Source organism: Stenella coeruleoalba, assembly GCF_951394435.1.
Source record: "Stenella coeruleoalba genome assembly, chromosome: 4".
NCBI classification, from domain to species: Eukaryota; Metazoa; Chordata; class Mammalia; order Artiodactyla; family Delphinidae; genus Stenella; species Stenella coeruleoalba.
The window spans coordinates 83,369,570-83,386,619 of record NC_137149.1 but is presented as its reverse complement, the minus strand read 5'-3'; the positions used below and the strand labels follow the sequence as shown (position 1 = coordinate 83,386,619).

The following is a 17,050-nucleotide window of genomic DNA, read 5'->3' as shown; positions in this document are numbered from 1 at the left end:
TTTTTTTTTCTGTCACATATCACAGATGGCATGCAATGCTTCCTGCGTAAACAGTAGAAGTTCCACATCCTGGAGAGACTGACAGAGTCACACTTCTATTTGCTGAGAATTTTCTGACTTATTGAAGTTTGCATGTGCACAGTTGAATGGACTTACATACTATATATTTTATAGGCTTAATTAATTAATACAATGCTTACAAATGGACAAGTGGCGTACAAATATTTCTGCCAAATAAACATATATTAAAGATAATATATGATTAATAATCCAAACATGAGCAAATATCAGAAAATGGCAGAACTGATACTTATCAATCAAGTTCAATCTTCCGGTCTGCCACCCTGCCACACAAAAACAGTGACGGTCTACATATGACAAGAGGTTTGTAAAAAACTTCGAAGTCATCAAAAAGACAATTTGAAGTATAAATGTACATCTGTAATTATTAAAATCTTTAAACTTAATCACTTATAACATCTTTGTATTTTGTGATGGTTTACGATGTAGTACATACTGCATCAGTAAAAGAGTATGTGGGGCTTCCCTGGTGGTGCAGTGGTTGAGAGTCTGCCTGCCGATGCAGGATATGCGGGTTCGGGCCCCGGTCAGGGAAAATCCCACATGCCGCGGAGCGGCTAGGCCCGTGGGCCATGGCCGCTGAGCCTGCGCGTCCGGAGCCTGTGCTCCGCAACGGGAGAGGCCACAACAGTGAGAGGCCCGCGTACCAAAAAAAAAAAAAAAAAAAAGTATGTGTAAATAATTTATAAATAACTAAACATATTTGGGGATATTTGTCCAAAAATATTTTAATGGTGGGTTGTATTATCAAAAAACTTTGGGGATCCATTGTCTAGAAAAAGCCTAGGGTTAATTTTGCTATATGATAGAAAGAACAATCGCTCTGCACCTGCCTATTTAGAAATTTTGTCTGCATTATTTCCTCTGTATATTTTGTACTAAATGGCAAATATAGAAGAAACAGTCAGGTTCCAATAATGCTTATGATAACATAATTATGATATTCTACATGTATAAATAGTATTAATAATATGATTTTCAGGTAATTCATAATTAAATAACTAAAGACAATGATTGTTTTTTGAATGATAGAATATAAAGTTTGGGAGAAGATACATAATTAGACACAATTTTCTTTCAGGATGAATCATCCCCACAGCATTCTTAGTCAATGTAAATTCCAGCAGAACTTCCAAAATATTTGAGTCATGAGCTGAATACCTCTTTGTCTTAAGTAGGCATTCCACAGAGAAGCAGAGACCTCTGCAGAAACAAACAAATCTTCACCAGTTTTACAAGTTGGGCTTAGCTGTATTCATCAATTCTTTCACAGATACAGAGTTTGCATTTAAGATTTTTTATGTCTGTGTCCTATAGCTCTGGGCAGGTGTTCAATTTTGGGATAACATTACCATTAATTTATATGCTTCAGGTTAACAAACATAGAACAATTAATATTTTCTTTTCACTGCTAACCAAATTATAGAGTCTTCATTTCTGGAAGATGCATGACCTGAAATACCACTGTGCTTTAAATAATCGATGGGTACCTAAAATGTCTTCTAATTGAGTTCCTTATTTCAGATCTGAGAACTGCAATTCAGACAGAAAGAATGCAAAGAAAGTGCTTTACAACTCAAAGTAAAATTCCCTCAACTTAGAACATCTAACCACCTGAAAAAGAACCAGAATGAATAAATGAATTTGTCTGCACTAATTAGCAATTTCCAACCTAAGCCATATGTGAACAGACTGGACTATAATGTTGAGGCTGAAACTGACTTGAAACAATGGAAAACTCAGTTCTAGAAATGGTTATAAGAAAGAATTGTAAAAATTGTGAAAATGGATTTTCATTTGTCATTTTTTTCAGCCACACTTGCAAACACAATTATAGCAATTTTACCAGTAGTTGTGTGAAAATTTGAATAGTAATCATACACATGCACAGCTTCCTTAGAATTTAATGCATGTCTTTCTAATACATTATTAACTAAAAGTTAACTGCTTTTTGCTTAAATAAAATAGTGAGATGATTTCAGTTACTCATAACTAAAACAAGGTTTAGTTTTTCTTTTCTGCTCTTTAATTTAGACTTCTATTCAAAATTGATATTCAGGATACCATCAAACATTTTCCAATAACCTGAAAGGAAAAATGCATTCCACTCAGAGCAAACAAACATAAACCCAGGTCCAAGTACCAATGTAGATTTAATCCTTGATATCAAAATTGTTTTTGTGATTTCATTAAGGTTAAGCTAAAAAGATTTCAAGCAGTTTGCCTCAAATTGTGTCTCAGTTTTGCTACTATTCTAAAATATAACTCATTAAAGGTTGTTTAGTAAGAAGATGGGAGAAAGTAAAGAATACAGGGAAAATGCATTATGTATTTATTTATAAAATCTATATTATTTTAATATATTTTTGTGTTGCCAGACTGAAAATCTGTGTTTCTTCTAAATGCAAAGATACTTAAAAATATGCATTTTATTTTTAGCATTTTGCAAGTAAATATACGATGATCTTAGAGTTTAAAAACATTCCTAATCACATCCAAGGATATATGAATTAGACATAATTGTAACATAAAATAGTTATCACACAATCACAAAGTATGAAAAGTTCTTACCTATGAGTAAGGAGGCTGAGAACTTTTAAAAAATCAATTTAACTCAATTCAAAAACATGGTTTGCATATATACACACCTCAAATTATTGTAGACATTGACAGCAAAAGTTACTAGTGCATGTTTCCTGCCACTAAAGACTTTATATGGTACAGGAGTCATAAGTATCACCAAATCTAAATGCTACCTTGGAAGTAATACAAAAATGCAAGGAAAGCATCATTCATTTTTTAATGTTGTGGCCTATTCATAAATACTTGAAGAAGTGACATTAGAGCAGATCATTATAGAATGAGAAGAAATTTCACAGGCAGAGAAGTCAGAAGGATATTACATTCTATCCCATTGCTGAATTCTTCTTTTATTTTCTCATTTCTCATTTCCTCTTGTATTTCCATCATTTCAAATATTATCTAATCATTTTCAAACTTTCTTATCCCTCAGGTTTTGTTTGAAAGATAATTTTCTACGAGAGATTATCTATGAACCAACAACATTGAATAGTTTTTCCTTATATTCAGTTTGAGTATCTTAAATGTTAATTAAATAATTTAAGCTGCTCATATTTACTTACATAACTATATTTGGTCCAATGTATGATTTTATTTTATGCTTTTTTGGGCTCCTTTTTGTTCCATCTTTTGTTTTACTGACACTTCTCTCTGCAGTGATTTAAAAATTAGGGTGCTAATTTCAATTAAAGATTTTGAATTTTTAAAAAAAAACTTGTGTTTATTTGTATTAAAATTAAACCATTTATTTTTAGTCTCTTACTCATTTTCCTTACATTTCTTTCCTAACATTTTCCTCAGTTCACATGTAATTTATCTTGAGGTCACAAGCAACATATTTAAAAAATAAATTTATCTTTTAAGTTTTTTTATACTTAAACATTCTATTTTAGAGTTATAATTACAATAGTTATTTAAATGCATTAAAACCCTATGCTTTCCAATAGACTTTAATACCTTCACACATTTATCTTGGTTTTTAGCTGTTAAATGTTCATAGCCATTCCTTTGTTCATATTTTGCTCAACTCTTGGTGATATGGAAAAATTATTCCAGAAATTTTTTGAGGAAAATATATTTGAGTGTTATGCTTTTGAAGCTATACAGGGCTCTGAATGTTTCCTCCACACAGGAACAATGTCTTTGCTGGGCAAAACGGTTCTGAATTAAAATTGTTTTTCTGTTAAACTTCTATTGACTTTGCTTCACTGTCCTCCTGCATTGCTGCATAAACAAAACAAAACAAAAAAGAAACCCCATGAACTCCTTAGAGGAAAGTCACTATAGAAATATAGCAATAGGGACTTCCCTGGCGGTCCTGTAGTTGTGACTTCACCTTCCAGTGCAGGCGGTGCAGGTTCAATCCCTGATTGGGGAGCTAAGATCCCACATGCCTCAGGGCCAAAAAACCAAAAACATAAAACAGAAGCAATATTGTAACAAATTCAATAAAGACTTAAAAAAATGTTTCACATCAAAAATTTAAAAATTAATAAAAAAAGAAATATAGCAATAAAGTCACTATAGAACTTACCAATAAATAAACCGTTTTCTCAGAAGTCAGTGGTCAAAGGAAAATCACTTTCCCTCTTTGGAGAGGGGAGCGGTAACAATATTCGTCCCTTGCCAAATTTGGAATATTTCAATTGAAAAATTTTACAGACATTATAAAGAACGAGTTTGCAATATCTAGGTAAGATTAAAATTTGAATCTTACAATCCTTTAATTCCAGTTCTAAGTATGTAAATTTAAATAAAATCTTACAAGCATGTGCAAGAATTTTTATTAAATTGCAAACAGTAGAAAAAATGGATAACGAAAAAATGGATAACTTTCTGAAAAAGATGTATATTTATTGACATGTAGAGGAGTTGAAAATATAATTCTGACATTAAAAATACAAATTGAAGAATACTACATATAATATGTTAAATATTTTTGAAATATTTAAAACCACATAAACTATATTATTTCATTTTAGTTTTATTTTAATAAATGTTATACATGGGTATAATTTAAAGACACACAGTTATAAAATTTTATTTTATTTTATTTTTTATTTTTTATTTTTGTGGTACGCGGGCCTCTCACTGTTGTGGCCTCTCCCGTTGCGGAGCACAGGCTCCGGACGCGCAGGCTCAGCAGCCATGGCTCACGGGCCCAGCCGCTCCGCGGCATGTGGGATCCTCCCGCACCGAGGCACAAACACGTGTCCGCTGCATCGGCAGGCAGACTCTCAACCACTGCGCCACCAGGGAAGCCCTATAAAATTTATTAATAAAACAGTGCTTCCGTGTCTCTGCACCTAACGTCTTTATCTCCAAAATCAACAATTTTGACCCTTTTAGCTGATTATTTTTGTATGTTAACACTGTATTTCTAAATAACATGTAAATACTTCAGCATCTCTATTTAAGGTTTATGCATTATCTATTGATTTTGTAATAATAAAGATAAGGATTTTGTTCTCTTTAATAATTCCCCTCTATAACCATTCTCTCACATCTTTCCATCACATCTATTTATCAGAAATTTTATTAGATCTACATTCACCATTTGCATTGTTCTTACTATGTGATTGCTATCAACAGGTCATTCAAGAGTTATCATATGATTACTTGTCTTTTCCTTAAACCTATGTTTTCCCTGAATAACAGTCTTGTTCTTTCTACCTATCAGTAAAATATCTCCAAAAATTGCTAATTATATTACTCTTCTCCTTGTATTAAAATGCATTAGGCGTTCTATCAATTTTATCTTCTGAAAGCAACCTTTCTTTTTGGAACTTATAAAAATCAGGTAGCTAATTAGTTTTTCCACTTGTTGATTTAGGATTCAACTTTCTTGAGCCTCTTAAATTATTTATCACACAGCCATTTGCAGTCTTATCTTCCAATATAGTTTTCTGTTGTCTCCTTGCCTGCTCTCTTGCTCATTACAACTTTCTGTTCGTTTTTTAAAATCTCTTTATTAGTAACTTTAGTAGAGTTTTAGAGGTAATCTAAAGCAGATGCTTGAGTTCTATCTGCTACCTTTATACAACACACAAATTCATCAGTATTTTTAATTTGGGCAAATCTGGGAGCTGTGAAAGTTTATTGATGTGGAATTAAGGGTACATGAATATTTTATGTAGTTGTTTGCAATTTTTAAAAATATTTTTAATGTGAAATTTAGGTTTCAAAAATCCTATTAAGATATTTGGTCTACATAATAGAGTTCTTGAATTTTCACAGTACTATATTACTACATGATAATGAAAGTTTTAACCCATTTAAAACAATTAGAAAATCCAAAGTGGGAAGAGATAAAAATGGACCTCAAGTAAAACTCCCAGTACAAAGTAATTAAAATAGTTGATTCTTGCTTTACTAGTGTTTTCACTTTTTTTTGTTCCTCTGGAAAAGAAAACCATTGCACACAAATAAATATGCAATTTTTTCCACAGTGTGCTTGGAGAAACCAAATCATAATCCTGTACCCACATGTATGATGATGTTTAAAAAAGAGATCTGTTTCCATTTTCCTCAGACCAGCTGTCTGACATTTCAAAATATAAGAAGTACTGCTCAGCTTGAGTGAACTCAAAAATATCTCTGCAAATGTATTTGAACTCATCTTTTGAAATGTCAGTTTGGGACGAAGTGATATGAGTTACTCATTCAGGTACTGGAATATGTGTAAAGAGTCTAAAAATTTTTAAGGAGAAATAATGAGGTTGAAGAGTCTATTTTGAATAAATCAAGGAAGTAAAAGTTTGTGTGACTTATTTCATTAAGATAATTAGTTATTATTATGATACTTAAAGTTTCAATATAGAAATGTTATTGTGGAATTTGTATATCAAGATATTCATTTAATTTTCTGAAATTTTCCCTTCAAATATTCTTTTTAATTTATTTAATATTCCATTGACTATTTCACTTGCTGTTTTGTGTACATGTTGAATATCTTTGTGTGTCCTAACATTTTCTTTTTACAGAGATTTATTATACAGTTGGATATGATTTATCCTGTTTCTGTTGAATAAGTTGGAGGTGCAAATGGAGTGGCTGTAAACCACATATCTTTAAAAATTAATGATGAAAATGGCATAACATTTGGCTTAACAATTGCATTGTGAGCACTTAGTCCAAAGATATGAAACTTATTTTCACACAGGAACTTGTACACGAATGTTCATAGCAGCTTTACTTGTAGCAGCCCAAAGCTGGAAGCTACTCATCTGTCCTTCAATTAGTGAACGGTTAAACAAACTGTGGTACATCCATACCATGGACTACTACTCAGCAATCAAAGGGAATGAGCTATTGATATGCCAACAACTTGGATGAATCTCAAGGAAATTATGCTGAATGAATAAAGCCAATCTCAAAAGGGTACATATCATATCATTCCACTTATGTAGCATTGTAAAATGGCATAATGTAAATGGAGGATTTATTAGTGGTTTCCAGGGGATGGGGTAGAGGGATATGTGTGGATATAAAAGATAACATGAGGGAATATTTTAGTGACGGTATGAGTATCCTGATTTTCCTGGAGGATACACAAGGCTACATACACATGAAATAAAATTGCATAGAGGGCTTCCCTGGTGGTGCAGTGTTTGAGAGTCCGCCTGCCGATGCAGGGGACACGGGTTCGTGCCCCAGTCTGGGAAGATCCCACATGCCGCGGAGCGGCTGGGCCCGTGAGCCATGGCCGCTGAGCCTGCGCGTCCGGAGCCTGTGCTCTGCAACGGGAGAGGCCACAGCAGTGAGAGGCCCAAGTACCGGAAAAAAAAAAAAAAAAAAAAATTGCATAGACATACACGCTCATATACACACACACACAAATGAGTACATTTATAACTGTTGAAATGTGAATAAGCTCTATAAACTGTACCAATGATATTTCTTGGTTTTGATTTTGTATTATAAATGTGTCACGTTAACATTAGGGGAGATTTAGGGATTTAGGGAAGGGTAATGTGACTCTTCTCTACATTTCTTTGCAATGTCTTATGAGTCTATAGTTATTTCAAAATGAAATGTCTACAAAAATGCACTTGTAGTAAAATACTTTTAACAGGCAAAACCTTAAGAGAAAATGCAGTGTTTTAGAAGTTTGTGTTTTGGGACCCTGTCACATTTTCAAGGTACTACTGTTCTCTACTATTTTTCTCCCATTGGCGGGCCTACAAAAACCTTTGTCCTCAGACTAGTCCACTGTGTAAGTCTGCAGGGAAGCTTCACAAACAAGCTATGAGCAAGTGACTGGAAGTGATTTTTTAAAATAACAAATGGGGGCATTTCCATTCTGCAGTTTTGGGCATTTTTATTATTCCTTTTTATTTATTCTAAACATGGAATGGAATTTGATTCTAAGACACAATAATGCTGGGAATATATTTTATAAAAGTAAAGAAAAGGAAGATTTTTTCCCCTAGACATTTTGTTCTCTGGAAAAATTATGTTTAATATTTAAAATAATATATTTATGAAATACACCCATTTTCATATTTTTTTGTAATTTGTATTTAATAAACAAATTCAGTCTAACAATAAAAATTATTGTTGAATTCTAAACCAAGGTTTTGATTTGTGATGTATGTTCATGCTTAGTCCTTTTGGTGAATCATGTTCTTCCTCAGAGGCGATCAGTACTGACAGTTAAATCCATGTTCAACTACAACCAAAAAAGGACTGATAGTATCTTTTTAAAAAAATTTTGTTGCAGTATAGTTGATTTACAATGTTGTGTTAGTTTCAGGTGTCAGCAAAGTGAATAAGTTTCTTTCTTTTTTTTAAGATTCTTTCTACATAGGCCATGACAGTGTATTGAGTAGAGTTCCCTGTGCTATACAGCAGGTTCTTATTAGTTATCTATTTTATATATAATAATGTGTATATGTCAATCCCAATCTCCCAATTTATACCCCCCCATTCCCTCCTGGTAACCATAAATTTGTCTTCTACATCCATGACTCTAATTTCTGTTTTATAAATAAGTTCATTTGTACCCTTTTTTTTTAATTCCACATTTAAGTGATATCATATGATACTTGTCTTTCTGTGTCTCACTTACTTCTCTCAGTATGACAGTCTCTAGGTTCATCCATGTTGCTACAAATGACATTATTTTGTTCTTTTTACAGCTGAGTAATATTCCATTGTATTGTGTGTGTGTGTGTATATATATATATATATATATATATATATACTGCATCTTTTTTATCCATTCCTCCATTGATGGAGGAATTTGCATTTAGGTTGTTTCCATGTCTTGACTATTGTAAATAGTGCTGCAATGAACACTGGGGTGCATGTATCTTTTTGGAATTATGGTTTTCTCTGGGTATATGCCAGGAGTGAGATCGCTGGGTCATATGGTAGTTCTATTTTTAGTTTTTCAAGGAACCTCCATATGGTCCTCCATAGTGGCTGTACCAATTTACCTTCCCACCAACAGTGTAGGAGGGTTCCCTTTTCTCCATACCCTCTCCAGCATTTAATGTTTGTAGATTTTTTGATGATGGCCATTCTGACTGGTGTGAGGTGATACCTCATTGTAGTTTTGATTTGCATTTCTCTAATAATTAGTGATGCTGAGCATCTTTTCATGTGCTTTTTGGCCATCTGTATGTCTTCTTGGAGAAATGTCTATTTAGATCTTCTGCCCTTTTTTTGCTTGGGTTGTTTGTTTTTTGATATTGAGCTGCATGAGTTGTTTGTATATTTTGGAGATTAATCCCTTGTCATTTGCTTCATTTGCAAATATTTTCTCTCATTCTGAGGGCTGTCTTTTTGTCTTGTTTATGGTTTCCTTTGCTGTGCAAAAGCTTTTAGGTTTAATTAGATCCCATTTGTTTATATTTGTTTTTATTTTCATTACTCTAGGAGGCAGATCATAAAAGGTCTTGCTGCAATTGATATCAGAGTGTTCTGCCTATGTTTTCCTCTAAGAGTTTTACAGTATCAAGTCTTACATTTAGGTCTTTAATCCATTTTGAGTTTATTTTTGTGTATGGTGTTAGGGAGTGTTCTAATTTCATTCTTTTACATGTAGCTGTCCAGTTTTCCCAGCATCACTTGTTGAAGAGACTGTCTTTTCTCCATTGTATATTTTTGCCTACTTTGTCATAGATTAGGTGACGATAGGTGCGTGGGTTTACCTCTGGGCTTTCTATCCTGTTCCTTTGATCTATATTTCTGTTTTTGTGCCAGAACCATACTGTTTTGATTACTGTAGATTTGTAGTATAGCCTGAAGTCAGGGAGCTTGATTCCTCCAACTCTGTTTTTCTTTCTCAAGATTGCTTTCACTATCCAGGGTCTTTTGTGTTTCTATAAAAAATGGAAAATTTTTGGGTCTAACTCTGTGAAAAATGCTATTGGTAATTTGATAGAGATTGCATTGAATCTGTAGATTGCCTTGGGTAGTCTAGTCATTTTCACAATTTCGATTCTTCCAATCCAAGAACATGGTATATCTGTGTCATCTTTGATTTCTTTCATCAGTTCTTATAGTTTTCTGAGTATAGTTTTCTGAGTACAGATTTTTTGCCTCCTTAGGTAGGTTTATTCCTAGGTATTTTATTCTCTTTGTTGCAATGGTAAATGGGATTGTTTCCTTAATTTCTCTTTCTGATCTTTTGTTGTTAGTGTATAGGAATGCAAGAGATTTCTGTGTATTAATTTTGTAGCCTGCAACTTTTCCAAATTCATTGATGAGCTCTGGTAGTTTTCTGGTGGCATCTTTAGGATTTTCTGTGTATAGTATCATGTCATCTGCAAACGGTGACAATTTTACTTCTTCTTTTCCAATTTGTATTCCTTTTATTTCTTTTTATTCTCTAATTGCCGTGGCTAGGACTTCCAAAACTATGTTGAATAATATTGGCGAGAGTGGACATCCTTGTCTTGTTCCTGATCTTAGAGGAAATGCTTTCAGTTTTTCACCATTGAGAATGATGTTTGCTGTGGGTTTGTCGTATATGGCCTTTATTATGTTGAGGTAGGTTCCTCTATGCCCACTTTCTGGAGCATTTTTATCATACATGGGTGTTGAATTTTGTCAAAAGCGTTTTCTGCATCTGTTGAGGTGATCATATGGTTTTTATTCTTCAATTTGTTATTATGGTGTGTCACATTGGTTTGTGTATATTAAAGAATCCTTCCATCCTTGTGATAAATCTCACCTGATCATGGTGTCTGATAGTATCTTTAATGGAGTCAACTAGTTTTACTACAATCACTAACATTTCCACATTTACCTTATGTCCTTTTATCACTTTAAAATAGTTAATAATATATATTTGTCCTATCCACATAGCTTTCATGTTTTTATAAGAGTAACAAGGAGGAAAGACATGTTTTTATAAAAGTAACATGGAGGGAACATGAAGGAAAAATTGTTTTTCAGAAGGCTCCGTTTTGAGCCAATATGACTAGGGAAAGCCCTTCATGGATTTTTTGAGTTATGATTGTTGAGAATCTGTGGCATAAGTTTACCGAAGAAAATGACTTTGGGACTATTTTGCTTAGTTGAAAAAATGGAAATTTAGGTGCATGGTAAAGGGAAAGATGAAGAAGGGTGGAAAGAAGAAAATCAGAAAAATAGACACTCAGAAAGAATCTGATGAAAAGTATTGCTCCAGAGAAATTCTCTGTGATATTCCAGGCCACAAAATTACAGGACATTGAAGTCAAATATCAATTTTCACTGACTCTGTGAAAAAAATATCCCTCTTTTTTCATGTATTTTAAGAAAATTAGCTGTCCTATTCAGAACCTACACATTCTGTAGCAAAGTTATAGGGATGTTTTGCCAATTACGAAGTAAGTCAGTGTGGAAAGAAAACAGGAACAGAAGTGCCATCAACCAAGTGGGGACATTGGAGATTTCAGCAGGAAATGCACTGAAACATGAGGTAGCGGATAGAAATTATGCCTGCCAGAATTGTCAAAATACTTGGAAATATTGTGGACATGCCAAAAGCGATTAAATCAAACAAATGATCACCCCTGTTTTTAGAATAGGGGCAGGGGCCAACTGAAATAATTTTATTTTACAAATTTATGGTAGTATAAGGTTACTCCTTATCACTGTCTTTCAACTCTCTTCTATTCCTCTGTTTCTCCTTTATTTTATTTTTTCTTTCTGTGTGTGTGTATAAGTACATACACATTTTCTTCTGGAATTTTTTTACTTTGATTTTTCAAAAAAAAAATCTGTATTTTTATACAAATAATAAATGCTAATGGTAGAAAATACAAAAATAAAAGGCAGAAATTATCTCACTAGTCATATACAAATGTCATTAATGGAACATACCTTCTTTCCATATTAAAAAATTGCTTTGTATATGCCTTTATAATTTGATACTTTAGAACAATCTTTTTTATGTACATATTCTTCCAAGCATTTAAATGTTTCCATGGTGTCTATTATATAGATGTATTTAGCACTTCTTATTGAATATTAGAGTTTCTGATTTTTAGAAGGTAGAATAATTCTCACCATAGGGAACAGTGTCCCAGGTTTTCTTTGACATACCTAGTTTAAATTGTCTCTTTATACCAATATATATATATATATACCTATAGTTAGATCATTTGTTCCAGTTTTTCACTCACAAAATATTGTCATTGTGTTGATTGACATAAATCACAAGCTATGGATACTTGGAGAAAGAGAACCAAATCACTTCCTTCTGGGAAGAGAAAAATCAGTCTTGAATGCTTGACTCTCCTTGGACACTGAGTAGGGTTTTAGATGAGAGAGATGTGTGTGAGGGAATAGGGTGGGGGAAATGTTAAATATTTTTAGGGGCTGGTGGAACTTCTGTAGAGTGGAGTGCCAGATGTAAAAGCAGAGAGGTATGAGACAATTTAGGTAACACTGAATTCAAAATTTTAGTGTAAAATAAAATAGAAAATTTGTTTAAGCTGTTTGTAGTAGAAGGCTTTCAAAGATAGCCTGAAGAAATTTGGCAATTTTGCAGTCAAAGGTAAATAATTGGAGACAGATGAACAGAGTAGTAACAGAAATGCAAAGGATATGGAAGAGAAGAGAACTTGAAGATCATCTTCTCCAAATCCCTCTTTTTACTGATGAGGATACTGAGGCCTAAAGAAATAAAACAGCAAGCTCAAAGTCCCATTAAACTTCCTGTGTTTCATACATAGCATTATTATGTGTTCATAGGCTGTAGATAACTTTCTTGATATTCTGTTTAGATTTTTTTTTTTTTTTTTTTTCGGTACGCGGGGCTCTCACTGTTGTGGCCTCTCCCGTTGCGGAGCACAGGCTCCGGACGCGCAGGCTCAGCGGCCATGGCTCACGGGCCCAGCCGCTCCGCGGCATGTGGGACCCTCCCGGACGGGGGCACGAACCCGTGTCCCTGCATCGGCAGGTGGACTCTCAACCACTGCGCCACCAGGGAAGCTCTGTTTAGATACTTTTAAGTAACTCAACTATAAATTTGGGCGGAGGAGCTTACATTCTGAATGGTCTTCAAATAGAAACATAAATTTTAACTTTTCATCTCACTGTGAGGCTTTTTGCCAAACTGAGAGACTGATTCACTGCCATTCCTCTATATTTGCTTCATGCATTTGGAGCACATTATAATAGAAAGAAGCTGCTTTTAGATTTCTGGTGCCAAAACATTTCAGGGAAAAGAAAATCAAAGATGAGCTTCCACCTCTTCATGAAATTGCATCACTGCCGCTTTATTCTTTCATCTTTATGGCAAATATTTAAACAAAAAACAAATGTCATCAGCTAAAGATTATGAGAAATTTATTGTGAAGACAAACAGGGCTCTCGATATTAAAGTTGGTGAGCAGAACCAACTTTATTGGGTATGAGTGTAAACCCAATTTTCACAGTAGATACTCTGCAGCAAATTAAATGAGATACCTTTCTTCTAAAATTACACTTTTTGGTAGATGCTTTATCTGCAGTTTTTGTTGTTGTTGTTGTTTTTGTTTTTTTAATGCCAGTATACTAAAACTTGCCCTTCAGATGTATCTCTTTGAAAAAATGAATGAGAAAATTGAGGAAAAAATAATAAAGCAAGGGAAGACATAATAGGGGTGAAACATGGGAAGTTAATTGTTTTAAACCGTTTTTCTTAATTATTTGTGTCTCTCAATGCAGCAGAATACGACTTTAAAACGAATTTAATTAAAAATATCCTGCAATTAATTTCACTGGAATTAATTTCATATATCTGCATATCATATCATTTCTAAAGTATAAAACGTTCCATCAATGAAATTAGTTAATTAAATCATCACATCTTAAAGTAACAGGAACACCACAATTCTCAGTTGCCAAATTCTTTGACTTCCTGAAATCGCAATCATAGCTAACGTTTCTATATTTAGAAATTCTACCATTTACTTTGAAGAAAATGTTGACTAATTATTTCATTCCAGCCGCCAAAATATTGGAAGAATAGAAAGGGTCAGTAGCAGTGAGCAATAAGGGTATTTAAGAAACTAGCCACGGACTAGCACAGCCTACGAATGCTTGGCTATGTGACGGCAAGGTTGTTGATGCCACAAGCCTGTGATGGGCAGCAGGCAATATGCCAAACAAGGGACCCGCTCCTCTAAGGGCTTGCTGCTCAACTAGGTCTGATTTCCCTTCAGCTTCCCGGGAGCCCGGGTCTTCGCAGGCGTCGTCAGGAGAATTCTTCGCCCTAATTATCCTCGGAGAAAGACGCGCCTTTCTCGGAGAACGCTAGGCAACACTCGCCACGGCAGCCTCCTGGTTACTTCCCTCCGTGGGTGTGTGACTTCGTCTAAGCAACTCACACTTACAGTAGATTCTCACTGGCGAGGCTGCGAGCAGCAGAGGGCGGGGGGAGCCGGGAAGAGGAGGAGGGAGGAGGGTGGGAGGCGCAGAGCGGGCAGTCAGAGGAGACCGCGGAGCTTCAGACTCAGCAGGAGCGCGCCGTGGCGGTGCAGTTCCGAGCTCGCCTGCCCAGCGGCGCACACACCACCTCCTCCCCGAGCACCGGGAACCGCCGCAGCTCCGGGCCGCCGCCGCCGCCGCCGCCGCCGCCGCTGCCGCCGCCGCAGGGCTCCGCGCTCTTGCCCGCTAGCCGCCGCCAGTCCTTCCCTCGTCAGGGCTCAGCCCACAGCTATTCCCTTCTGCCGGCCTCTTTGAACTCTGGGTCTTTTCCTCCGCTCGCCTCTCTCGTATTTTCCCCACCCTATATTTTCTCAACTCCTCTTCCTTTCTCCTTAGCCACCCTGCTTTTTTCTCCTCTTTTTATTGAGGATTTCTTCTTAAGATGCCTTGTCTTCCTTACCTTCGTCCATTTCAGCCCTGAAGACTGAAAAGGAGCCTTTATCTCTCCCCCAGTGGCATTTAAAAGACTCCCATCCTTAAAAGTCTAAAGAGGTAAAGAACAGGACGCGGGACCTTCTCGACACCCGAGAGTCCGGTCCCGAACTGCACTATCAACCGTAACTAGTATTTCATTTAACCCCAGTGTAGAGGAGGGAGTAGGGAGCCGGGAGCAAACTTCAGCCGTCTCAGAGGATCCCTGGTTCCCGCATTTGGACGAGCCGCGAGCCAGAAGGCAAAGGAGCCCACGGGGAACGAGGAGCAAGCGCGAGCCTCTCTCGCCCCCTCCGCGAGGCGGGAGCCGTGAACTGAGCGGCGCGGGACAGCGGCGGCGGAGGCGGCGAAGAGAAGATGCGGAGCTCGCGGCCCCGGGTTGCGGGACGCGGGCGGCCCCCGGGCGGCGGCGACGACCTCCCCAGCACCCCCGCGTCTCTGGCCGGCTGCTACTCCGCACCTCGCAGGGCCCCCCTCTGGACTTGCCTTCTCCTGTGCGCCGCGCTCCGGACCCTCCTGGCCAGCCCCAGCAACGAAGGTAGAGAGGTGGGGGTGGGGACCGCGGCAACCAGGGGCGGAGGGGCGAGGCGGGGCCTGGAGGCGCGGGCCCGGGCGCGCCGGACGCGGCTGCCGCGGGTGAAATTGCACCCCTCCTCTCGAACCAACATTTGTCGTCCGCTTTCGCTAGCCTTTTCGCTCGCATCCCGCCGTCTCTGCTTGCATTGTTTGACATTAGCTGCGGAGTGCTGGGCGCGGAACCTGCCTGTGGACACAGGCTGCTTGGGGGGGTTGGGAAGTTGGAAGCCAGGAGGAAAGAGGGCTCCGAGACCCGCGCCCGGAGGCTGGGTGCGGCTGGGTCTCACTTGAAGCGCGTGGGGAAGTGACATTTCGAGCTTGAAAGAGTGGGAACTGTTTGAAGAGCAGTGGCAGGGATCTCGGGAGCGGTGGGGCTTTTCGCAACCGTTGTTTGAGGCCGGGGATGGGAAACTGGAGGCAGTGGGGGTAGCTGGATGCTTTTATTTGGGGGAGAGGGGAGTGCTTTCTGGGAGCTGTTATTTAGGGCATCACCCGCTGCTATTCTGGGGTGGGTGGTAAGAGCTTTTATTTCTCGAGGGAGGGAGATGGCGAAGGAAGGAAGGTGCTCCACACTGTGCTGGTGTCGCTCACTTTGGGGGTCTCATAATCGTACTGAGGAGAAATTGGAAGAAGGCGGGAAGGTGGGACGCCGCGGGAGGCGGAGGGTTCGTGGGGGGAGGGGAGTGTCGCCTCCGGGAAGGCGCTACTGGCATCCACCGGGTCAGGTCTTTCCATGTTTCCGTGAAAGAATAGCCCCGCTCCGGAATCTCGAGTCCCCACTCTCCTGCCCACCCCCAATCCTGCGCTCCGGACCCAGAAGACTGTCCCCGCCTTGCACTGGGAGAGCAGGGTCGGCGCGGGAGCAGCACCTGCGCGGCGTTCGCGGCTCTCCGAGCTCTGCTCAGCCCCTCAGCCCGCCGCCCTCGGCCTCCGGGTCCGCTCTGCCGCGCTAGCTCCTCTTACACGCCGGGACCGAGCTTAAGGGCACAGCCCAATGCGTGGTGGCAGGGGGGGCGGCGGGCAGCATCTCATATCGGTCAGCTCCATCACGAACACATCGAAAACCCTACCCTCTTGACTGCGAGGTTGGGGTTTCGATTCGGGGCTCCGGATGCCTCGAGTGAGGCACAGAACCTTAAATTTTTCCTTCCACTCGTGGGGCAGGGGATGCCGGACCGGAAAGATGAAGCAGCAACGGCGGAGTCTTGTGTGTCCTCGTGACTTGCACGGGTTGTGTCTTGGCTGTAGGAGAAGCCGCTGTGCTGGTTTGGGAGTGCTGCCAGCTCCCTAGGAACCGTGTGAAAAGCAGGGCAGATCGAGACTCCTCACCCCACCCCATGAATTTCTCTCTTTAACCCCTACATTTTTTTAAAAAAATCTGATTTAAGGATTACATGTAGATAGATCTATCCACCTATCTATTTACCTACCTAAAGTCTCCCATGCTTAACACAAGCAGTCTGCATTTTTT

At 38.2% G+C, this 17,050-nt stretch overlaps 1 protein-coding gene across 11 annotated transcripts in view; it reads left to right on the top strand.

Annotated features, from left to right (window-relative positions):
* Positions 1–14,642: 14,642 nt before the first annotated feature.
* Positions 14,643–17,050, top strand: part of EPHA5 (EPH receptor A5) — a gene marked incomplete at its 3' end in the record, with an annotated part of 325,147 nt that continues 322,739 nt past the window's right edge. For 10 of the 11 annotated variants that reach the window (XM_079919474.1, XM_079919472.1, XM_079919473.1 and 7 more), the window contains exon 1: positions 14,643–15,541. In XM_079919474.1, coding sequence (XP_079775600.1) covers positions 15,361–15,541 — 181 coding nt within the window. In that variant the 5' untranslated portion in view covers positions 14,643–15,360. Of the gene's footprint in view, positions 15,713–17,050 lie in introns of all 11 variants that reach the window. The other variant, XM_079919475.1, reaches the window with a different exon arrangement.